The sequence below is a fragment of the Prionailurus bengalensis genome, chromosome C1, assembly GCF_016509475.1.
Source record: "Prionailurus bengalensis isolate Pbe53 chromosome C1, Fcat_Pben_1.1_paternal_pri, whole genome shotgun sequence".
Taxonomy (NCBI): domain Eukaryota; kingdom Metazoa; phylum Chordata; class Mammalia; order Carnivora; family Felidae; genus Prionailurus; species Prionailurus bengalensis.
In genome coordinates, this window is record NC_057345.1 from 14,229,427 (window position 1) to 14,253,633 (window position 24,207).

At 44.6% G+C, this 24,207-nt stretch overlaps 1 protein-coding gene and 1 non-coding gene across 2 annotated transcripts in view; one reads left to right on the forward strand and one right to left on the reverse strand.

The window, feature by feature from the left end:
• MICOS10 (mitochondrial contact site and cristae organizing system subunit 10) overlaps positions 1 to 23,959 on the forward strand; it is a 34,604-nt gene extending 10,645 nt beyond the window's left edge. The window contains exons 2-4 of the mRNA XM_043573920.1: positions 19,937 to 19,984; positions 21,100 to 21,209; positions 23,711 to 23,959. Coding sequence (XP_043429855.1) covers positions 19,937 to 19,984; positions 21,100 to 21,209; positions 23,711 to 23,725 — 173 coding nt within the window. The 3' untranslated portion in view covers positions 23,726 to 23,959. The remainder of the gene's footprint in view (positions 1 to 19,936; positions 19,985 to 21,099; positions 21,210 to 23,710) is intronic.
• Positions 4,265 to 4,371, reverse strand: LOC122482286. Its single transcript, XR_006297085.1, has one exon. It is a non-coding gene; the product is annotated as a U6 spliceosomal RNA (small nuclear RNA).
• Positions 23,960 to 24,207: the final 248 nt, after the last annotated feature.

The window sequence follows — 24,207 nt, forward strand, 5'->3', positions numbered from 1 at the left end:
CCATGGAATGTGGGGCTGAAGACTGACATGGTTGGATTTCTGATTTCAGAAAGATGAATGAAGTAGAAAGGACCAAGGTGAAGGCAAGGAGATCGGTTAGTATATTACTGCAAGTTCATGCCAAAGATGAGGTGGTCCAATTAGAGGAAATCAAAACCAAGTTGGGGCCAGAGGAGTGGAACGGAGACAGATGTCACAGATGTCACGGTGTCATGCATTGGTCATATTTATGGAACCTGAAATGCTCATGAGCAGGAGGAGTCAGGGTGATGCCAAGCTTATGAAAGTGGAGAATGGCTTTGCCCTTGACAGGTGGGGAGCCCAAGCAACATTTTACAGTTTATTAATTTCTGGTATGTCTGGAGATGGGTCTCTGGTGATAGGCAGCTCAGTCAACAGAGATGAAATTGCTTTTGCCCTGCAGTAATCTTCATGAAAAGAAAGGGTTTGGCCTTATTTCTTCCTTGTTAAGAAAGTAGGACAGAAATGACTTAGCAGCTGACTTGCCTTTGAATTAGCCAGCAGATGTTTTGTATTACTCCAATAATCGATCAAGTGTAGTGAAATTAATTGTTAAGGCTATTTTTTTAAGGCCACTTTCATGTTTAAAAAAATGCTGTACCGAAAGAGGCCACTGAGTAAGGTCATGGAAAAAGGAGCAAATTATTGTTTGTCTTTAAATATCAGTTCATCTGATAAATGTGGGTTACCACAAAGTATTGGTGGTTCACCAAAAATTGCCTTTTGGTAGCCTGTGTTTGGAAACTGATACGTTTCCATTTCATGGAGTGATATCACTTAGGCTAAACTAAAATACTTCAAAGGTTTTTGGTTGTTTGTAGGTTTGGGTTTCAAATTAGTACATGTTAATTGTTGAATCGGTCACCATATTTTGTTTGCTGTATGTATTTCTAAACCATTTTTGAGAGCAAAAATACTTTTTCCATGTGCGACAGCAATATGGATAATGGGACATTGTGATCTTGCTAGAGGAGAATTTTCTGTTAGTATTATAGAATAATGTAATTAGGCACCATATGGAACTTGAACACATATTTAAATTTTTGTTCTGGCTGTGGTTTTATGCTTTCCTAAAATGTGGCCTGAAACCGTTTATTAGTAAATATGCTGAATTGCTTTCTCTGGCAAGTGCATTTCAGTGTTGAATCCAAGTGAAAATACAAATATTTACTTATAAAAGTCTTTTGGTGTGGTAATATTTTTACTACAGCCATTGACCCACTAGTAAAATGTTAGGGCATTGCTAGATTGGATCCTGTTTATTTAAAGGCCAAGAGAGGAAAAGAGAGCGGAAGCTAACATTAAGTGAATGCCTGTTATGTGTCACCGTATTTGTTACACTAACGTATTATCCCTTTTCTACCCTCCTAGCAACTCAGTGAGGAAGTTTCTATTCTCTCTCTTTTTCTAGCAAGAAAAACAATGCTCAAAGATTTTTATAGAAATTGAGAAGCTGATTTTTAAATCTAAATTAAAATTTAGTAAACAATCCAAAGTAGCCAGGGCAATTTTTAAAAAGAGAAGCAAAGTTGGAAAATTAACATTACCTGACATCAAGACTTACTACAAGGCTACAGTAAACTAGGTGTGGTATTGGAGAAGGGAAACACATCTAGATCAGTGTCCAGAAATAGACCCATAAGTATATGGTCAATTAGAGACGATGCCAAGGCAGTTTAATGGGAAAAAGAAAATCTTTTCAACAGATGTGCTAGAATAACTGGATATCCATATCCAGAGAAAAAAACAAACCTCATTACTGTGCATAAAAATTAACTCGAAAGGATCACAGGCCTAAATGTAAAATGTAAAACTATAAAACCTCCGGAAGAAAACATAGGGGAAAAAAATCTCTGTGACCTTGAGTTTGGAAAAGATTTCTTAGGTCATGAAAGCAAAAGTCACTAAGAAAAAAAAATGATATGTGGCATTTGGTCAAAATCTAAAACTTTTGTTCTTTTGTTTTGTTTTTTTTAAATTTTTGATGTTTATTTTTGAGAGAGAAAGAGAGAGAGCACGGCAGGGGAGGGGCAGAGAGAGAGGGAGACACAATCCAAAGCAGGCTCCAGGCTGTGAGCTGTCAGCACAGAACCTGACAAGGGCTCGAACTCCCGAATGGTGAGATCATGACCTGAGCCGAAGTTGGGCACTCAACCGACTGAGCCACCCAGGCGCCCCAAACTTTTGCTCTTTGAAAGACGGCATGAAGAGAACAAAAAGGCAAGCCACAGAATCGGAGAAAATATTTGCAATACATTATATCTGATAAAGGGCCTGTTTCCATAATAAAGAAAGAACTCTTAAAATTCAATACTAAGAAGACAGTCCATTTAAGAAAATGGGTAAAAGGGGCGCCTGGTGGCTCAGTCGGTTAAGTGTCCGACTTGGGCTCAGGTCACAGCTTCATGGTTTGTGGGTTCAAGGCCCACGTTGGGCTCTGCTGACAGCTCAAAGCCTGGAGCCTGCTTTGGATTCTGTGTCCCTGTCACCCCCCCCCCCCCACCTTCCCCACTCATGTTCTGTCTCTCTCTCTCAAAAACAAACATTAAACATTTTAAAAATGGGTGCAGTGTTTGAAAAGAATCTTCACAAAAGAAATTATTATGCTAATGGCAAGTAAGCACATGATAGGATATTCAACTTCATTGGTCATTGGGGAAATGCAAATTAAAATCGTGAGGAGATAGATCAGCCTCCACACCCGTTAAAATAGTTAAAAAGACTGACAGCACCCCCTAAAATTTGACTGGGATGTGGAGCAGCTGGAGTTGTGCACAGTTGATGGGGTTGTATGTTGGTGCGTCCACTTTGTAAAACCGTCTGGTGGTTTCTTACAAACATACCATCTAGTCATCGTACTCCTAGGTATTTACCCAAGAGAAACGAAAACGTTTGCTCACACAAAGTGTGAATGGATGTGACTATATGAATATTCGTAGCAGTTTTATTCATGAGGCCCCCAAACTGGGAAGGACCCATATGTCCATCAGCAGGTGAATGGGTAAACAAAATCCAGACTGTCCATAAAGTGGACTATCCGGTAGTAAAAGGAACAAGTACTAATACACACAGCAAGATGTATACCTTTCAAAATCATTCCGTTGGAGCTAGACACAGAAGACTGTGTGCTGTATTCCATTTACCTGCTTCCATTTGTACATACACTTCCAGAAAATGCAAACCGATCTGTGATGACAAAGCAGATAAGCGTTTGCCTGGGGCAAAGGGTGGAGGGAAGGGTGGACTGCAGAGGGGCACCAGGAAACTTCCAGGGGTGGCAGCACTGTTCGGTTTCACGATGGTTGTGGCGGTTTCACAGGCGTAGATGCTTGTCAGACTCATACGCTTTAAGTAGGTGCGGTATATTCTGCATAAATTATACTTCGAAAAGTAATTTAAGACAGAAAAGATGAAAATGAAAAAAATGAAAAGTACTCCGTGTTGGTGAGGATAAAAACAACCAGGACCCTCAGACTCTGCCTGTGGGAGTATTGATCAGTGAACCTCTTGGGAAAACTGGCAGTATCTGCTAAAGCTGACCGTGTGTCTGCCCTGTGACACAACAGTTTCACGCCAAGGTATCGTCCCAACAAACATGCGTGCATGTGTTCACCAGACGTCTTATACTAGAATGTTCATAGAACACTGTTCATAATAGCACTGACTGGAAACTACCCAAATGCCCATCACTGGAGTGGATAAGTAAATTGTGGTATATTGATGTGATGGAATACTCTATGGCAATGATAATGAACGACCCCCACAGCTGTTCGCAAATGTTAGACTAAAGTACTTACTGTGTGATTCCATTTATGTAAGTTTAAAAGCAGGCAAAACTACTCTATACTATTAGAAGTCAGAATATGATTACCCTTGGATAGAGAGCTTTGGATAAGGGAGAACCAGGCAGGCTTCTGAAGATGTTGGTAATTTGCTTTGCTTTGCTCTGGCTGCTGATGACTTGGGTGTGTTTAGTCTAGAAATCTATCAAGTGGTGTCCTTAATTGTGCAGTTTCTATACGTATGTTGTATTTCAATAAAAAGTTTTTAAAAGACATGTGCTGTCACAGAATGGTGTCCTTGGTAATTATAAAGTGAGAAAAGCAAGTTGTAAAACATCATGCATGATATATGATCCTGTTTATATAAATGGAATGATAAACAATAAACTTAATCCAAAATATCTCTCCAGAATGGTGATGATGCTAGGTGGGGAGGATCATTAATTTTGCTGTTTTTTTTTTTTAATATGGAATGCTTCATGAATTTGCATATGTCATCCTTGCACAGGGGCCTTGCTAATGTCTGTATCATTCCAATTTTAGTATTATGTGCTGCCGAAGTGAGCACAATTTTGCTCTTTTTATAACGTAAGTAAATAAATGAGAACAGTTTCTGTTAAAAAAAAAAAAAAGCGGGGCTCCTGGGTGGCTCAGCCAGTTTAACATCTGACTGCTGATTTCAGCTCAGGTCATCATCCCGGGGTCGTGGGATTGAGCCTTGAGTTGGGCTCTCTGCTGAACATGGAGCTTGCTTAGGAGTCTTTCTCTCTCTCTCTCTCTCTCTCTCTCTCTCTCTCTCTCTCTCTCTCCCCCCCTCTCTCCCTGTCTCTCCCTCTCTCCCTCTCTCCCTCCCTCCCCCTCTCTCCCTCTCCCCAACTCACATTCTCTCTCTCAAAAAAAAAAAAGTTATTTAGGGCTACCTGGCTGACTCAGTTAGTAGAGCATGAGACTCTTGATCTCGGGAATGTAAATTTGAGCCCCATGTTGCATTGTAGAGATTACTTAAAATCTTTAAAAAAAATTTTTTTTTAAAGCTACTTTACTGAACTAGTAACTGAAGTCACTTCATTTGGGTCCTATAATTGAGAATGATGAATAATCTTTACATGAATATGTGAAGTCTAGTTTTGATATTTAATAGGTTAGTCCTTCAAAGTGAAAATCTGTTTAAGCTTTTCACCAACTTTGAAATTATATTGGTATCTATTTTTTGTTAATTTTTATTATTTTTTTGTTTTTTAAAATTTACATCCAAATTAGCATATAATGCAACAGTGATTTCAGGAGTAGATTCCTTAGTGCCCCTTACCCATTTAGCCCGTCCCCCCTCCCACAACCCCTCCAGCAACCCTCTGTTTGTTCTCCATATTTACAAGTCTCTTCTGTTTTGTCCCCCTCCCTGTTTTTATATTCTTTTTGTTTCCCTTCCCTTATGTTCATCTGTTTTGTCTCTTAAAGTCCTCATATGAGTGAAGTCGTATGATTTTTGTCTTTCTCTGACTAATTTCACTTATCATAATACCCTCCAGTTCCATCCATGTAGTTGCAAATGGCAAGATTTCATTCTTTCTGATTGCCGAGTAATACTCCATTGTATATAAATACCACATCTTTTTCCATTCATCCATCGGTGGACGTTTGGGCTCTTTCCATACTTTGGCTATTGTCGCTAGTGCTGCTATAAACATGGGGGTGCATGTGCCCCTTTGGAACAGCACACCTGTGTCCCGTGGATAAATGCCTAGTAGTGCAATTGCTGGGTGGTAGGGTAGTTCTATTTTTAGTTTTTTGAGGAACCTCCATACTGTTTTCCAGAGTGGCTGCACCAGCTTGCATTCCCATGTTAATTTTTTTTAATGTTCATTTTTAAGAGAGAGAGAGAGCGAGAGATAGAGTACAAGTGGGGGAGGGACAGAGAGTGAGGGAGACAGAATCTGAAGCAGGCTCCAGGCTCTGAGCTGTCAGCACGGAGCCTGATGCCTGGCTTGAACTCACAAACCATGAGATCATGACCTGAGATGAAGTTGGGCGCTTAACCGACTGAGCCACCCAGGCGCCCCATATATTGGTATATGTTAATGCAGTTTCTTGTTGGGTGACCTGTTACTGAGTTTGCTCATGGTGGATGTGATGGCCCATTGTTGCTTTGGAAGGCCCCAGTTGTATAACCTCCGTGAATTCATAAACTTAAAGAATGATGGGTTGTTGAAGCCAGCAAGAACCTTAGGGATTCATTTGGTCCAGTGGTTTTTAACTGTCTTCCACAGCATCTTAGTGGTTGTCTCTGGGTGGGAGTAGGTAGGGAGAGGAAGACGAGGGGACGTGAAGCAAGTGGTCTTCTGGTTGGGCCTCCAGCCTCTCCCCTTGCCCCAACAGAGCAGCTCTGCTGTGGTCTGTTTTGTTTACCTATTTGGGAAGATAACTTCATTGCTTTCAAAAAAGGTGGGGTGGGGAGTGCTGATAACCACTAGCTTTCTTTAACCCTCTTGTTTCAGAGATGAGCAAATTGATGCCTGGGGAGGTTGAGATGTGTTTTCCAGGGTCTGTTCATACAGGGTAATTTGTCTGGAACCTGTTTCTGCCTGTTCTGGGTACTGGACGGATTTGTCCAGGAGACTGCTTCTTTCATGGTCTTCTGATCCCAGCCTATGATCTCTCTCCTCCATCCAGATTTACCCACACACTGGGCCCAAACACACACCCTCTCCATTCCCCTACCACTTATCCATAACTTAGTTTGGAGCTTGATTTCTCCTGAATGTGGCTGGTTCCCATTTTAGCTAGAGACCATCCCTAACCGAGAGGTGGCCATGAAGATCATATAGCTTCTACGTTAAAATAGACAGGGGAGTTCGTTTACCACCAGTTTTCAAAATGTGCTCTGTAGAGCCCTACAGTTTGTGGGGCCCCTTTGGGACAAGTATGGGTTTAGGAGGTAGGGTCTAGATGCAACTTGGACTCCTCAAATAGTAGCTTCAGCTTTATCTATTGCATGTACTAGGCTACCAGAGAAGATTTCTCTGGAAGGAAGGCTTTCTGCTTTGAAAGGAAGGCAGACGAGAAGGAAGGGAAGCCTTTCACTGTAGGGGTGAGGAAGGTGAAGGACGTTAGCTGGAGAAGCATTGTGGGATGGTGAAAAGTCAGGTGGGCTTGGCTGTCTCAGAGCCTCAATTTCCTCGTCTCTAAACTTCTTTTTCTTTTTTTAAATTTTTTTTCCCAAAGTTTATTTATTTTTGGGACAGAGAGAGACAGAGCATGAACGGGCGAGGGGCAGAGAGAGAGGGAGACACAGAATCGGAAACAGGCTCCAGGCTCCGAGCCGTCAGCCCAGAGCCTGACGCGGGGCTCGAACTCACGGACGCGGGGCTCGAACTCACGGACCGCGAGATCGTGACCTGGCTGAAGTCGGACGCTTAACCGACTGTGCCACCCAGGCACCCCTCTTTTTTTTTTTAAAGTAGGCTCCACACCCAGTGTGGGGCTCAAACTCATGACCCTGAGATCGAGAGTCGCATGCTCTACCCACAGAGCCAGCTAGTTGGGATGCTAGTCCCCACATGGTTGTGATGAGGCTCAGGATAAGATAATAATCTAAATGGGTGTGAAAGCACTTTCTAGATTGTAACCGCCTAGATCAGTTTGTTCTCCACTGGGAGTGATTTACCGCTACCTTCTACCCCCTGGGGGCAACGTCTGGAAACTGGTGTGGTTGCCATACCGGGGGATGGGGCAGTCGGGGTGCTGCTGACACCTAGAAGGTGGGGGACAGGGATGCTGCCAAACATCCTGTGATGTGCAGAGCACCAAAGAATTGTACACGGAAAATGGTACATGGAAAAGAATTGAAGTTGAGAAACCTTGCCCCAGGCTTACGTCCCTATGGCTTACTCTCTATGGCTCCCCAGGCACAGCCCTTTCAGACTAACACTCACACAACACGGGTCATATATTCGTACATCTCTAGGCGCGTACTCTTTCAGCAAGTGAAATTGAAGTGAGAAATGAAGGGGAAAAAAAGAAAAGGAATAAACAATCATTAGAGTGACCTTAAACACAGCATAGTACATTGTTATAAGGGCCTTAAAAAAACACCACATGCGTGCATACGAGAAGAGTATGGGGTGTGGGGGATATGAGTCAATGCTAATGAACGACGGGGAGCTGAGTTGCAAAATGGTGTGAGGCATGGCTGGGAGAGCTGACAGATTGCAGCATTTGTTTAAAACTGTCCAGAATTTCCAGAGTTGCTTCAGTTGTGTATCTTCAGGTAGGATTTTATTTTATTTATTTTTTTAAACATTTATTTGCACACACCTGCGAACGAGCAGGGGAAGGGCAGAGTGAGAGAGTGAGAGAGAGAGAGAGAGAGAGAGAGAGAGAGAATGAGAATCTCAAGCAGGCTCTGAGCTGTGAGCACAGAACCCGACGTGGGGCTTGATCCCACCAGCCACAAGATCATCACGTGAGCTGAAATCAAGAGTCGGACACTTATGTGACTGAGCCACCCAGGTGCCCCTTCAGGTAGAATTTTAAAACTATTGATTAATACATAACAGCATACATGGGAGGAATTGGAATCTATTGTGTTTACGTCAAGTTTCTTTATCCAACTTAAAGCTGCATTAGAATGCTTAGGGTAATTTATAATTATTGTAACACTCTGACATAATTGTTGACAGATTGGTAGACTTACTTTGACACATGTTTACCAGTTAGAACAAGTGTTTCTGATTGTCAGAACCTGCATATGTAAACCACTCAATTTCTGTTTGCTGGATTTTAAATGATTACCCGAAGCAAATGATTTAAGCAACATAATTCACCTTTTACTAGGAAGCTTTCCTGAGAAAGCTGCTACTTTCTTGGCATCATCTCAAATGATTAAATTGAAATCCATTAGTTGTAGGGTTTGGTTTTTTTTTTTTTTTTTAACCATTTTAGCATAGGCCTAACTGTGACAAACCCTGAACTCACGAGTTTATAAATATCCCACTCTCATTAGAAGCAAAACGGTATGTTACTGCACTGGTCATATATCTCCTTGACATTAGACTATATGCTACCAATCTTAGAAATTCCCAGAAAAGATTGGCTGTGACTGTTGAAAAACCACAACTTACTTTTCTCCTTGTTCCTGCTGCAACTTGAAATTCAGTTTAGCTCATAACTTCTATTTCAGAAGACTTTTTTTTCCTTAGTTTATGAAAACTGAATTCTTGGTTTCTTCATGTATGCAAGTCCAGTGATTTGGGGAGGCTTCCTTGTGGGGCTTTGTAGAATAATGATGCCTTAAGAGTGTGGGCCGCTACTGGAATATAAGGTCAGCTGGGTGCTATTGCCTAGCCTTAGAGTCTTGGGCACCTTATTAGAGCCGGATTTGAATAGCAGAGAAAACATTGGTTTCCTACAGAAGGCCCTGAAATTCAGGAGAATCCTTCCAACACCTTTTGCAAATGTTCATTTGAGACATTCCCCATTTGCACCAACAATACCTTCATTGCAAAACCGTTGGTATTTTTTTCAAATATTTGAGCCCCTCTTCTGTCTCTGCTTGCCTTTGCCCGTGACCGTGTCTTTCCTTAAGGATCTTTTATCCATGAATCATCACGGAGTGTGGTCATTCCCGCTGCTCAGAAGTTCCTGACCCCTGACCAGAGTCCCACTTTCACCTGCCCTGCTCACCTCGAATATCGTCCCTTTCAGTTCTGCCTCGCAGGGGATGCAGGGAAGGCAGAGGTGGGGCTGTTGAGGAGAGACCAGAGTATGCAAGGTAACATTTTTCAGTCTGGTGGACGGAGGAGAGTCGGCGGTCTGGACTTGTCTCCCCCCCTGGGCTGCTGTGACAGCTCTGTCCTCGTGGTTTTCCCATCTCTGATGGAGGCTTCTTCACCTCTGTCCCCGTTGCCGCCAGAGAGGGCCGTTGTCAACTGCACATCAGATACATTGTTCCTGCCTAATTCCCTCTCTTGCTTCCCTGCTGCTTATGACAGAGGCCGGGGTCCTTAGTGTGGCCTGAAAGATTCTGGCTCCATCTACCTCGCACTGGATAATTTGGTAGCAAGATGCTCCTCGCAGCCCTTTTCCCTTGCCCCTCTCTAGCCCCCACAGTGGCTGGGGTATCTGTGCACCCTGCTTCTGTCACAGTACCTTGCATTTTGAGTTTGTTTTTTTCCTTAAAGACAAAGATGGCTTTATTTTTTTTTAAGTTTATTTATTTTAATGTTTATTTTTGGGAGAGAGAGAGAGAGAGAGAGAGAGAGAAAGAGCGTGAGCAGGGAAGGGCAGAGAGAAGGAGACACAGAATCTGAGGCAGGCTCCAGGCTCTGAGCTGTCAGCACAGAGCCCGACGCGGGGCTTGACCCCATGAACCGCGAGATCATGGCCTGAGCCAACATCAAGAGTCAGACGCTTGAGCGACTGAGCCACGCAGGCACCCTGCACTTTGAGTTTCTAATTATCAGTTGACTCTAACTCTGGACGATAATCTTGCTGGGTACAGGGCCTGGCATAGCACCTGGCACACAGTAGGGGCTCAGCTTGTGTGATTAAGGTAACGCTCATGCATAGTGTTGGCCAGGGTGAATTTGGGAAGGTATTTCGTTTACTTTGGGGAGTCAAAATTATTGTAATAGCTTTGTGTATCTGTGAGGGGGCGATCAAGGACGTGTCCTTGGGAGTCAGGCTGCCTGGTTCAAATCCCAGATGTGTGACCTGGGACAGGCTACTTAACCTTTCTTTGTCTCAGTTTCTTGGTCACTAAGACGGGGCTGATAAAAGAAGTTTGCTGTGAGGATTAGATGAGGTCATTGAACCCCGAAGAGTAAGTGCTTAGTGAATGCCTTTCACTCATGTCGTGTGGTGTTCCTGAAAATGTTGTACATGTTGCGTTTTTACAGCTCAGATATTTTAGATTAAGGGAATTTGGTATTGGGGCGCCCGGGTGGCTCAGTTGGTTACATGTCCGACTCCTGATTTTGGCTCAGGTCATGATCTCACGGTTCCTGAGTTTGAGCCCCACATTGGGTCCTGCGCTGGCAGTGTGGAGCCTGCTTGGGATTCTCTCTCTCTCCCTCTCTCTGCTCCTGCCCTGCTTGTGCTGTCTCTGTCTCTCTCAAAATAACTAAATAAACTTAAAAAAGGGGGGGGGTGGAATTTGGTATTAAAAGGTTATTTGATGGGGGCACATGGATGGCTCAGTCGGTTAAGCCTCCGAATCTTAGTTTTGGCTCAGGTCATGACCTCATGGTCCTTGGGGTCGAGCCCTGCACTGGGCTCTGCACTGATAGCACAGAGCCTGCTTGGGATATTGTCTCTCCCTCTCTCTGCCCCTTCCCCACACACGCTCCCTTCCTCTCTCTCAACAATAAACATTTAAAAAAAAAAAAAAAAGGTTACTTGATGAATGTTATAAATAGCACCAGTGTTTTTCTAGTTTATCCAGGTAGAAGTTCTCAGCATTTTCTTTGACAGCCTTTCCCCTTTGCAGCCCCCAAACTCCAGATCCGCATACACACACCTCATCGGTTCTTAAGTCCTGTAAAGTCTGCCAGCAAAATGTCTCTTCCTTTCCAAGTGCTCCTTCACACCTTAGATGAATCTTACTAAAGCACAGCCTCAGTCACATTACGTATCTTAAGAAACTGCCTGCTGAATTAAGAGCTGTCATGTTTTCGTGCCTTCAGAATGTGCCCTATTCCTTCCTAGCCAGTATTCTCATTCATGTTTAATCTGTCTTTGCCTCAAGTCCATATAACCTTATAACTGAAATAGAAGCACTGGGTAACAGTTCCCACTTTGCGAAGAATAAACACTATGTATTGGAGTGATGTACTCCAGAGGTAAATAAACGTATCCCCTGTGTCTTCTGCTTAGTAAATGCTAGTGAGTGTAGATGAAGTAAATGTGTAAGGAAAAGGAGTTAATGGTTCTTGTTGCTCCATGGAATTTTTCCTTTGAGTCAGGAGTTGGTGACGACAAACATAATGGCTATAACAATGTACGTGTCGGGTGTCCTGAATCCCCGGTTCTTCCATTTCCTTTCCCAAAGAGGAGAATCCAGTTGCTGATACTGATGGGGATGGGCAAGAGGGATTGGGGGTGTTGGGAGGGGAGGGACTCACCAGAAAATTCCCTTTTGAGCAGTTGGGATGAATTTGGATTCATTTTATCAGCCCTCAGCCCGTTTGGATTCATTTGATCTCTAGCCAGTGCACAAAGGGAAGTACTTCCCGGCTTGAATTGTTGACTCTTTGTCGTTGATTCTAAGTGATTTCAGGTTTTTGTTACCACTTCTGAAAAGTCAGACATCTGTGGTTTCTGTTCTTTCTTGAAGAGCCGAAGAGTTGCACAGTCATAAATTACCTGCCAAGATCCAGAAACACATAGTTATCGTATGTAGTGATGGGCCAGGTGCCCTGCTCTTCTGCTTACCCAAAGGAAGGAGCCACGTGTGTAGGAAGGAGCCCTGACTTTGGAGTCTGACAGCCTGGGTTTGAACTCTCCTTTTTTAGTTGTGTGTACTTGGGTAAGTCGGTTCCACTGAACTGTTTCCTCTTCTGGACGATGGGACCATATTACACCTTAGAAGGTGCCTCTGTGGGTCAAATGAAATAATATCTAGAAACATGATACAGTGCCTGGCACTCTGTAAGTGTTAGTACCTCCACAGCACCCACCCCCAAAAAGATGTAATGCGTGGCGTTCTTTATTGTGTTTCTTGAAACGTAGTAATTCTGCATTTCTTCCAGTCTCTCTTAAATAGAGCCTTCGGAGCTTTTTCTCGTTTTCCTACATGCCCACATGTGAATTTATTGACCAGTTGTATGTCAGGAAAATGTGTGCCAAACCTGTTTCTTCTTCTGTGCCTTCTTGGAAAGTCGTATGACTGTCAGAATTCTGAAGTTGGAGCGTGTGCTACATACACACATTCATTTAAAAGGACCCTTTTGGTGAGTTTGGCCTCTCTGGAAGCAGTGGCTTCCACATTTACCTTCCCTATCTTGACTTCTTTCTGCTGACTGGTTCGCTTGTTCTGATCACAATCCCGGGAATTGAGGTCTACCCGAGAAAGTCCTACAGATGTTCCTTCCAGCCCCTGTCTAATCTGGAGAGCCACAGGGAGGTGGAGGTCTTGTTGGATAGCCACCTTCTTCCTCTGTTTCCCACATACCCTGCAGCGATGTTGACTTTTGAGAAGCTGATTAACACACACTGACTTTACCATCCCTGGGTCTTTGGCCCGGCACACTTTCTTGGTTAATTCACATGACTTGGCATTTACACGTGGACACCTGGGACAGTCTGTCTTTGTCTCAAAGCATTAAGTGACACAGTTTGGAGCTGACTTAAAACTGTTTATTTATTTATTTATTTCCTCATAAATTGGGTCCTGAGCATCTTTCATAAATCAGGAATGTTTCTTGGAAATGTAATTCTCACTAAACTCAGTCCCAAGGGTGCTTCTCTATAAAAGCACATTCTTGTTTGTTCTGTCATAACAAATGCATTTGATGATTGTAATAGCATTGATAGAAACATGATTGAACAGGAAAGCATGTCCATTATAAACAGATCAGTTTGATATTAATCCAGGTTCAAAGCATAAATACAGCTTTATGAAACACAAGATAGCTCTAGGAAAATCTTTATTATATTTGAAGCAAAATGTTCTAGTTAACAATGAGTCTGAAGGAATCCCCTTTATTTATTTATTTATTTGTTTGTTTGTTATTTATTTATAATGTTTATTTCTTTCTGAGAGAGAGAGAGAGAGAGAGACAGAGCTCGAGAGGGGAAGGGCCAGAGAGAGAGGGAGACACAGAATCCGAAGCAGGCTCCAGGCTCCAAGCTGTCAGCACAGAGCCCGACACGGGGCTTGAACCCACGAACTGCAAGATCGTGACCTGAGCCGATGTTGGATGCTCAACCAGCTGAGCCACCCAGGCGCCCCAGAATCCCCTATTTTTAGAAAATGTATGTCACGACCTGATATGTTCCTATACAAAATTGCTGATGCAATTTTGCAACTCCCACTCAGAGTCGGGAGAAAGGTTGTGACTTTCAGCTGTGACTCACCCACAGTGTGGTCTGTAGTCAAGCCAGTGGACTGTATTTTAATAGAGGATGAACTATTATGTGACACTTTTGACCTGTTTTGAGTTCCATTGGAGAAGTAACAGAACTTACTACCACTTACTGAATTCGAATTCGGTCCCAGACACTGGCAGATACCTTGTATTTTCCTGATACCGCAACTCAGTGAGGTTGTTTTTTCTCGATAGCCGAGTGGGGCGAGGCCAGGCGACGTTAGATAATTGAGCTGACGTCAGAGAGCTAGCTGGGGAGCAGTGGTTGACTCAGGCCCGCCTCGTGATGGCACTGGTCCTCTTGCCACGCCACTTAGCGGGAGACGAAAGCCCTCCTTGTTCTAGAACCTTTATCTTTTCTTTCAGACATTTAAGAACAGAGTTGCTTGGCACATGGCTTCTAGGGATCTTAAAAACTCGTGTGCAATTCCTGAAGCTTCTCATATTCACAGACTGCCGGTTGCAATGGTACTGAAGTTTTTGCTCATACATTTTGATAGAAGTTATAGAAATTAAAATGGAGATGCTTTGCAGTTTCGCTTAATTTTTAGGTACAGGTCAAATGTTAGTATTGATAAACATACATTAGGCTGATGAATTTAGGAGCTTCATTCAAAGTGTTAAATGTCAGGCGCCTGGGTGACTCAGTCGGTTGAGCGTCCGACTTCGGCTCAGGTCAGGTTCTCGCAGTTTGTGAGTTCGAGTCCTGCGTCGGGCTCTGTGCTGACAGCTCAGAGCCTGGAACCTGCTTCGAATTCTGTGTCTCCCTCTCTCTGCCCCTTCCCTGCTCATGCTGTGTCTCTCTCTGTCTCTCATAAATGAATAAATGTTAAAAAATTAAAAAAAAAAAGTTTTAAATGTGAGGCGCCTGGGTGGCTCAGTCCATGAAGCGTCCGACCTTGGCTCAGGTCACAATCTCAGCGTTTGTGGGTTCGAGTTCTGCGTGAGGCTCTGTGCTGACAGCTCAGAGCCTGGAGCCTGCTTCAGATTCATTGATTCTCTCTCTCTCTCTCTCTCTCTCTCTCTCTCTCTCTCCCCCACCCCCATCCCCCGCTCATGCTCTGTTTCTCTTTCTCTCTCTCAAAAATAAATAAACATTAAAAAAAAAATAAAGTGTTAAATGTAAGTCCACTTATCCTGATGAGCACTGAGTAATGTATAGAAATTGTTGAATCACTGTATCGTACACCCGAAACTTCTATAACACTGTATATGTATATGTTAGCTATACTGGAATTAAAATTAAAAACTTACAAAAATGAAAAAAGTCAGAAGAATCAATAAAAATGTTGAATATAAGCCAGAGTGAGATCTTAGTTATCATATGTTAAGTTATTGATAGATAAAATGGGTCCCTGGTCTTTTTACCCCCCTGTGATCTTTCATAGAAACGCTTCGTAAGTGAACTTGTGAGAATTTGTTTTTGTGTGACTCCAGACAACGAGCTATTCCCCTTTAACTGCAAAGTCCGTTGGCAATTGCAACTTTTACCGGGTTGATTCCGGGTTGATTCCGCAGGAGCAGGCATTGCCCCAGTTTGTTCTGTTTAGGGGCTGATATCCAGACTGCAGTGAGATTGTGTAGCCTGCTTGTTAATTCTTGCTGATTGTGTTTGCTTCTTAATTATTGGCAGTGAAGTAAAGCTTCATGATACGTGGCATGGTGAGAGCAAAGATTTTTCTAAATAAAGTTGAAACCAGAAATTGTCTGTATGTCACAGTAATGGCCATCAACGTATATTGATTTTCTCCCCTTTTTGACACAAAATGTGGCTTAAGGCATACGCAGGTGTACTGAGATTGGTTGTTGTTCTTTTAAATTTGTTACCAAATCTGCTTGGGCATAAGATAGGGCGGTATTTTATATGTCATTAGTGGGAGCGAGTTCCTTGTTTTGTTATTAAGATAGTATCAGATGAACTATTCAGGGATTGCTCCTTCCTAAAAATTTGGGTTTATCTACTAGCCGGTTTTATGATGTCCTTTTGGGCACTGAGCATGCATTGAAGTGCAGGGTTAGATTGATTTGGAGTAATTTCTTTTTGAAAGAATTTGTGCCAATTCTTTTTCCTCTCCAGAAGAAATGGTTTCGGAGCACGGGCTCCTTGCCTAATGTCAATTCCATAAGGCTTCTCGTGTGTGTGTGTGTGTGTGTGTGTGTGTGTGTGTGTGTGTGTGTGTGTGTTTCCTTGCCCCCCTCCTTCCCCTCTTAACTGGACTTTGCCATGAAGAAGATGTGTACCTATAATCAGGCATTTCTTTAGGTTTATTTGTCATTCCAGACAGCATTGACCAAACGAACAGGCTTGAGTGGGGGGAAGGCAGTTATATAAACCTTATTCATAGTTAAATATTTGCTTCCAGGGAAGGTGAAAAATGCTTTGTACTTTTTCCTTTGGCTTTTTTCCTCTAAGAGAGCTTGTCGTGCAACAACACAAAAAAAGTGGCCAAAGGCGGAGAAAACTCTTCTCTTTTCTATGTTGGTTTGTTTTTATTGTAAGACAAACCTTTCATGTTTTATTGTTACGAACTTTAACGTGGCCTCGAGGTGCCGATCTTTAGTGGAAACAGCTGCAGAGTTGGTGTCCCCCGATCAGGTGGGACTTTCTTTGAAGCAACATGTTGCTTTTAAAAGAAATCCAGCATGTGAGAACTTGAGCCTGTGAAACTCATCAGCGGCTGCACCGTTGCTAATCTCTCAAATAACCGAGATAGCTAAGTTTAAGTAAAACACTGGCATTGAAAAATCAGTTTCTGTGTTATTTATTTTTTTTTCTGGAGAGAACAGTCTTTTTATTTTGTGTCTTAAAAATATAGAAACGGAGGGAAAAAACCACTCTTAAGAATTGAAGGTGTAGCAGCCCAGTATCAGGCCATAGAGCACCCTCCGTCTTTTGGTCGGTCTGAACTGTGATTTTGATCTCCTGCTTGCAGGTGGGTGCCTTTGCTGGGAGCAGAACTGGGTGACTGGACATATACCTGCACTTAAACGTGTAAAGATTTCCTGTTCTGTATGGGTTGATGTTGAAACATTTCTCATCTCTGATGAGCGATGCTGGTAGCAGTGGGTTACCATCGTTCTTGGTCTACTACTTGGAAAAGTTGAGCATCAGAGAGCTTTCTTTCCTTGGGGAAAAATAGGAGAGACAGGCATGGAGTCAGAGGGACAAGAAAAATGCTGGAATATTTTCCTTTTGGGCTTTTGATTTGTTTGCCAAAAAGTTGCCTTCCAGATGGAGAAGACCGAAAGCTCTGATTGTAAGCCATTATGTTTTTACTGGCCTACCTCCCCATCCCATTGCCCGGTTTGAAATCTGTAAGCCAGTCCAAATCCTTTACCTCATTTTCTAGTACCAATTTACTGTCTTACTCATCTTCCAGCTGCAAGGGGGTGAGGCAAGTTGCTTTGAAATTGAACCCTGTGCCATTTTATAAACCAGGCAACAGCATTTTCTTGCCAAGGAGTATCGATCGCTCCCGTTCCCTGAAGCTCGTGAAGCTCGTCTACCAGGTAGACTTGTGTCTGTGACATGTGTGACAGGATTAGTCCAGGAATGGATCTGAACAAGCCCTTGTGGCCTTGTGTAGACTTGTCACTACCCTGGTTGCCTAGCGTTCTGGGCTGTTGTGTGGGAAGCACAATTTGCTTCTTGGCTGTATCTTACTTGACTGGCTGTAGACATCTCGACACTCCCAGTTTTCCCTTGGGAGGTAGTGATTGTTTAGGGGTGTAAACCGTAGGGGACTCCAGTGTCAAGGCACGGTGGGGACGGTGGCTTTGGAGTCGGGCAGACTTGGGCCCAGTTCATTACTCTGCCGCTAACCAGTATCCTTGCTTGAGCAAGTTATTTCCCGCATCTGAAAACTGGGGCCTAATACCGTGTCAAGTTGATGTTTGGTTTAAAAGAGAATTTAGGGGCAGTGGCGAGAGAATGTTGGGTACGTGTGGGCCATACTAAAATGTTAGTTCCTTTTCCTCAAATGATGTCAACTTTGAACAGGTTAACTATTGTGGTCTGTAAGCTCACTAGTTTTCCACCATTTTATTAAATTATATGGAAATTGGGGTGACATGAGTGGTTTTCAGATACTGCATTTTATTTTTAATTTAGAGAGGGAGAGAGAGTGCAAGTAGGGCAGAGGGGGGAGGGAGAGGGAAGGGGAAGAGAGCGGGGGGGGGGGGGGCGGGGAGAGAGAGAGAGAGAGAGAGAGAGAGAGAGAGAGAGAGAGAGAGAATCCCAAGCAGGCTCCACTCTCAGTGCAGAGCCCTACGCAGGACTCGGTCCCACAACCCTGGGATCATGACCTGAAATCCAAGAGTTGGATGTTCAACCAACTGGCCACCCAGGCACCCTGTAGATACTGCTTCTAATTTATCTTTTAAAATTGTTAGTATTTTTATTTATTTTATTTTTATTAAAAAAAATTTTTTTAATGTTTATTTTTGATAAAGACAGAGCATGAGTGGGAGAGGAGTAGAGAGAGGGGGAGACACAGAATCCAAAGCAGGCTCCAGGCCCCGAGCCGTGAGCACAGAGCCCAACACGGGGCTCAAACCCACAACCCATGAGATCATGACCTGAGCCACCCAGGCGCCCCTGTATTTTTATTTATTTTTTAATGTTTATTTATATTTGTGAGAGAGAACACGAGCAGGGTAGTGGCAGAGAGAGGGAGAGAGAGAATCCCAAGCAGGCTCCGCGCTGTCAGCACAGAGCCAGATGTGGGGCTCCATCTCATGAACCACGAGATCATGACCTGAGCTGAACCAAGAGTCAGACACTCAACTGGCTGAGCCACCCAGGTGCCCCAAGATACTACTTTTTAAAGTTGAGCACCGAACCTAATGCAGGGTCTGTTGGACAGGGCAAAGTAATGCTTTTTAATTAAAATTCCTATCTGTGTAGGATTTAGTCATGAGAAAGAAAGGGACACCGTGGCCACATATATGTGGCAGGGGAGAATTACCAGAAATCATTCCGAGCAAGTAGCATAAGCAGTTTCTTCAGGCCACTGTCAGCTGGGTGGCTGCTTGGGTGGATGAAAAATTATGTGAAGGAGGTTGCTTGTGCTGAAGTTCTGGGTTTGGAGCAGAGAGGTCAGGCTGGTCGACCGAGGAGTACTCTGAGTGTTTCCACCGCAGTAGCCTCAAGTCACGATTAGAGAAGAAGCTCTTGGAGTTCCCACAGCACAAACTGGAAAACTGTGAAGGCAAAGTGAGGAACGGGGGGCTTTTTTGTGGTGCTTAACTATAAAGAGGTTGGTTGGGGGCGCACTTGGACCCTGGAGTAGACACGCCGTCAAGAGCATCAGAATACTTTCGAAAGGTCTGAAAACAATTGGCAAGTCTGAAAAAATTCAAAATCAGAGTTTGGTTCTCTTCCTTGGTGTGTGTAACTTTTCTGATAACGGCAAAATGAGTTTACCTCAAAGTCTGGGATGTGTATCACTGCAGTACAGGAGGTGATTTTTTGCCCCTAAAATGGTACCACATTTTAGGTAAAACATTTCTTTTAAAGGTTCTACATTCATTTTAACATATCTTACGAAAACGATATAGCTAGCATTCAGAGCTATGATTATACCAATGTTATTATTTATTATTGAAGTTCAAGCCATATTTACTTAATTAAATTGTGCACTGATTTTCTTATCTTTTTTTTTTGTAAAGAAAACGATTGGGGCCCCTGGGTGGGTCAGTCAGTTGAGCGTCTGACTTCGGCTCAGATCATGATCTCGCGGTTTGTGAGTTCGAGCCCCACATCGGGCTCTGTGCTGACAGCTCGGAGCCTGGAGCCTGCTTCAGATTCTGTGTCTCCCTCTCTGTCTGCCCCTCCTTTGCTCATGCTCTGTCTCTCTCTGTCTCAAAAATAAATAAAAACATTTTAAAAATTTTTTAAAAAGTTAGAAATGAGAAGATCAGCTCTGTACCAAGTTTTTTTTTTTTTTTGTACTATGTTTTATAGATGTTCACATTTATGAAAGGTTCATTTTATTTTTGTTACATTACTATTATGAGATTGAACATGTTTTTCCTCCCTCTTTGTAGGTACTGGTTTTGGATTAGGACTGGTTTTCTCACTTACCTTCTTTAAAAGTAAGTGTGACTTTTATTGCCTTTCCAACATAATGTCCTAGTGTGTGCATACACATAGCAGGGACGCTTCTGGAGGGCACATCCACATGGTTGCCAAGCATACACTTACGGGTTTAGGGAGGCCTCTGTCAAATATGCTAGACAAAGAATGTGGACTCAAAAGAGGTCAGAATGGGCTGGGCATCTGTAGACTTTCCCCTGGGCATTGAGTCAGGGTGCCTGATATCTTAAATATGATATCATTTGAAAAGTCTGTACTTTCTGCCAGTGAGTCATTTGGCCAAATCTGCACGCTTAAATATTTCAAATTAATTCTACTTTTTTTCTCAAGGAGGTTGAAAATGAGAGTCCAACTGGTAAGAAAAACAAGTAGGCCAGAAATACACATGCCTTTTAACCAGAAACGCTTTCCTTCTGTGTAAGAACTTCTGACGTTGGGATATTGAACAGAATATTCTGTTCAAGCCAGAGGGGTCACTTTGACCCCTTTTCCATGAAGAACTTGAGCGGGGGGATACATTACTAGAGAATCACAATTAATACCTGGTGCTGTGTGCTCGCTTCGGCAGCACATATACTAATACCTGGTGCTGATATAAAAGAATCATTTACAGTCTTGGCTTAAGTAAGCCTCACAACTTCCTGGCCTCAAAATTCAGTTGGTTCAGTTTAAAATTCAAGCACCTTACTGGAGGGTGGTATTATTTCTGATAAGGTTAAGAAATGAGTTAAAAGCAAATGATTAGAACTGATGTTTGTTAACTAACTGGAATTTAAATAAAAGTTTGGGGGGGGGGGGAAGAACTGATATAGAAAAGTTAAAATGTTCGACCGTGTCTACTGTTTTCCGTGTTGTACCACTCATGAAGACCTCAAACCTAGCAGCATAGGTACCAGGTAATTATTTGCTAAATTAATAGGTTCACTAAAGGACTCCCTGTCCTGGTTTTTGGCCATTGATTAAACATCGATAGAAGTGAATGGCATGTTGTAGGTATCCGTAGGAGGCATGCTGAATATTTATGGAACCCTAAGCAATGTGTTTAAGCCAGACAAAAAACTTTGTCTTCTCTTAATCGTTCTCTGTTGGGATTTTCCTTTCTTCTGCTCACTAGGAAGAATGTGGCCCTTAGCCTTTGGTTCTGGCATGGGATTGGGAATGGCCTACTCCAACTGTCAGCATGATTTCCAGGCTCCATACCTTCTACATGGAAAATACGTCAAAGTACGTACAGAATTGATATTTCTCTTTCTTTTAAAAGACAAAGAGTTTCTCCTGAGTCTCTGAAGAATTCTTTGGAGCACATATACTTAATAGACTGTGCGTGTCACCGAGCTCCTGATTGCTCTTTGGCGTCTCGTGGTGTTGACCCCGCTTGGGCGCCTAAAGTCTCTCCTTCCACTGTCCCTCGAGATGCACGTGCACGTTCACACATAGACTCTCTTGCTAGCGAGTGCGGCTGAAGAACCTGCCTGGAGATGTATCGTCACAGTAAAGTGGACTTGTCTTCACTGCCTGCCATTGGCGCTCACGTGCGACATCGTGGAGTGCCCCGTCCACGTCTCACACACGCTCGGGCGAAACCCAGCAGCTGGGACTCAGCCACGACTCTGCTTTTTATTGAGGAGGGGAGGTTCTTGACTGTAATAAGTCCCAGTGATTCTGCCAACATCCTGGTCTACAGACATTTTTACTAATGCGGACACGATGAAAAACTGTAACGTGCCTTGAGAGGGAAGAAAGTAGCACATTTCCTAAGGGTCTCGTGTGTCGCGGCCTTCCCGTCGCCTTCCCGTGCTTACCGCGGGGTTTAGGGGAAAGGATCTCGGGAGGCCGGGTGCTCAGGGACGCGGGTGTATCTAGTTATGTATCCCCAGGGCCCAGAACGAAGTAGACGCTCAGACAAAAGTGAAACGAAGGCGTGAAGGAGTGACGTACACTGTGTAACCCCTTAGACGTGTTCGTGGCCCCAGGCTTCCTAAGGCAGAGTGTCCCGTGGCCTGGATGTGGAGAATCGTCTTCCTGGGTCACCGTGAGCTAGGGTCCGTTGATCTGGGCAGCCTTGGGGGGAGGGGGCGGGGAGAGCCCAGAAGCCCGGACACCCAGGCGTGGGTCCTGGGCCACCACGCGCTTGCTTCCCGTGTGATCTTGAGTTTTTGCCTCTGAGGTTCTGTCTTCCGTCCCTAAGAAGAACAGGGTGGTAATTTCTACCCACAGGGTCGCTGTTAGAATTCAGCGTGAACACGTTTGTAAGCCGTGAGGTGCTGTAGGAGCGTTGGCAGGGACAGTTGAGGCCGACCGAGGAAGGGTGAGCGGTCGGCCTGGCCGTTGTTCCACCCCGAGAGCAGGTAGAGCGGAAAACGTGGTGCAGCGGAGTGTCCCGCTTCTGGTCAAAAGCCGTGGCCGCAAGGGCCACCCAACCCCGGATGACCGTGCCCGCCACAGCTCGGTAGCCTCTCTCCCAGAACCTGCCCAGACTGTCAGCTGCCTGCCCGAGCCACCCGTGTGCGCGTGCTCACCGAGAGAGTCGGGAGCCCGGGAGGCTGGCTGCCCTGTCGCCTCCCTCCATGGGAGTGAGCCATCTCCGCAAAGCCAGGGTGAGGTAATCAGAGGGACAGCGCAAGGAGAGGCCCAGCTGCGTGGCACCGAGGCCGACGACGGGCAGTTTCCACTGCTCCCTGACCCTTGGCTTTCTTGGCACTCGGGCCGGATTTGGGAGAAGAGAACAGAAAGGAACAGGAGGGGAGCTTCAGGGCTTTTAATCGTTTAAAAGACTCTCTTTGTTCCGAACTGAGTTGTCATGGGTAATGGCTCGGGCGTGATTATATGCATATTATACATTTAATGGTGGGGAATTAACTGTGGAAAATACTGTTCCGATTTTACAGCCTTGTGTGGATTGCTCCAGCACGGCCTTGTAACTTTATCTGAACTTGAGTCTGTGCCTCTCTGTGCTGTCATCCTCCTCTCTGAAGACAGGAGCGCGGCGCGGGGCTGTTGCAGGGCAGTCACTCTATGGTGGTTGCCTGTGGGGTGCCTGCGCTGCCTTGTGGGCCCTCCTCGGTGCCCCCGCTTTCCGTGCTTTCTCTAGCCCGCCCTCCCAAGAGATTAGTGGGAGAGGTTTTACTTACTGCCCCTCGCTGCGCAGATGAGAAAACACAGATCTTACCGGGGTTGAGAAACTGGCCAGAGATCCCCTCATTAGTAGGGCTGCTTGATTCCAGAGCCACGCTCTGTCCGCTCACCTGTGACGCACCCTTTGAGGAGTTGTAGGAACGGTTGTCCAGGGACCGACTAGGCAGACCTGTTCTTTCCCTCGCTCCTCCCTCAAAGATTAGGGAGCTGCTCTTAAGAGCCTGGGAGGGGTGTTTATAGTCCTCTTGTGAGACTGTTTTAATTTTTTTTTTAATGTTTGTTTATTTTTGAGAGAGAGAGAGCACGAGCAGGGGAGGGGCAGAGAGAGAGGGAGACACAGATTCCAAGGCAGGCTCCGGGCTCTGAGCCGTCAGCACAGAGCCCGACGCGGGGCTCGAACTCCCGGACCGTGAGATCGTGACCTGAGCCGGAGTCGGACGCTTCACCGGCTGAGTCACCCAAGCGCCCCCTCGTGAGACTGTTTTAAAGCAAGCTGGGTGTTGAGGTCTGGGCCCGTTGGTCCCTTGGGTTAGAGATGGCTGTCAAAATGCTGTGTGCGCACTTCTAATGAGAGCGTCCCTCCTCTGCAGGAGCAGGAGCAGTGACTTCCACCTGAGAACATCCCAGTGGGAGGAAAAGAGAAATCCTGTCTACGCCTCAGGAATACTGAAGTGCCCTGGAGTCCGCTGACATTCTTCTGTAGCAATGTTATCAGTAATGCTTTCAACTCCAGCACTGTTTATGTATTTGAAACCAAGTCTGTTTCTTGTTTTGTATTTTCTCTCTGGAAATTGCGAGGAGGTGGTCTTAAAAGAAATAAATTAAAAATAGGCAGCCCAGTGCATTGCCTGCGTTTCTTTGCCTCTGGTCTTTGAGCAGGAGGAGGACTGTATTTGGACTGCCAGCAGCTGTCGCCTTGGGTCCCAACCTCCCAGCCTTCCTGAAGCCGCAGCCAGCCTGCAGCCCGTCGTTCCCCCCACCCCGCCACGCGTAGTTTTCGGAACCACTTCTACCTCGTGTAATGGGTGCGCGGAGGTTGCTGCTGGGTTGTCTGCTGACGATGACAGACGTCTGGAGGAGCCTTGCC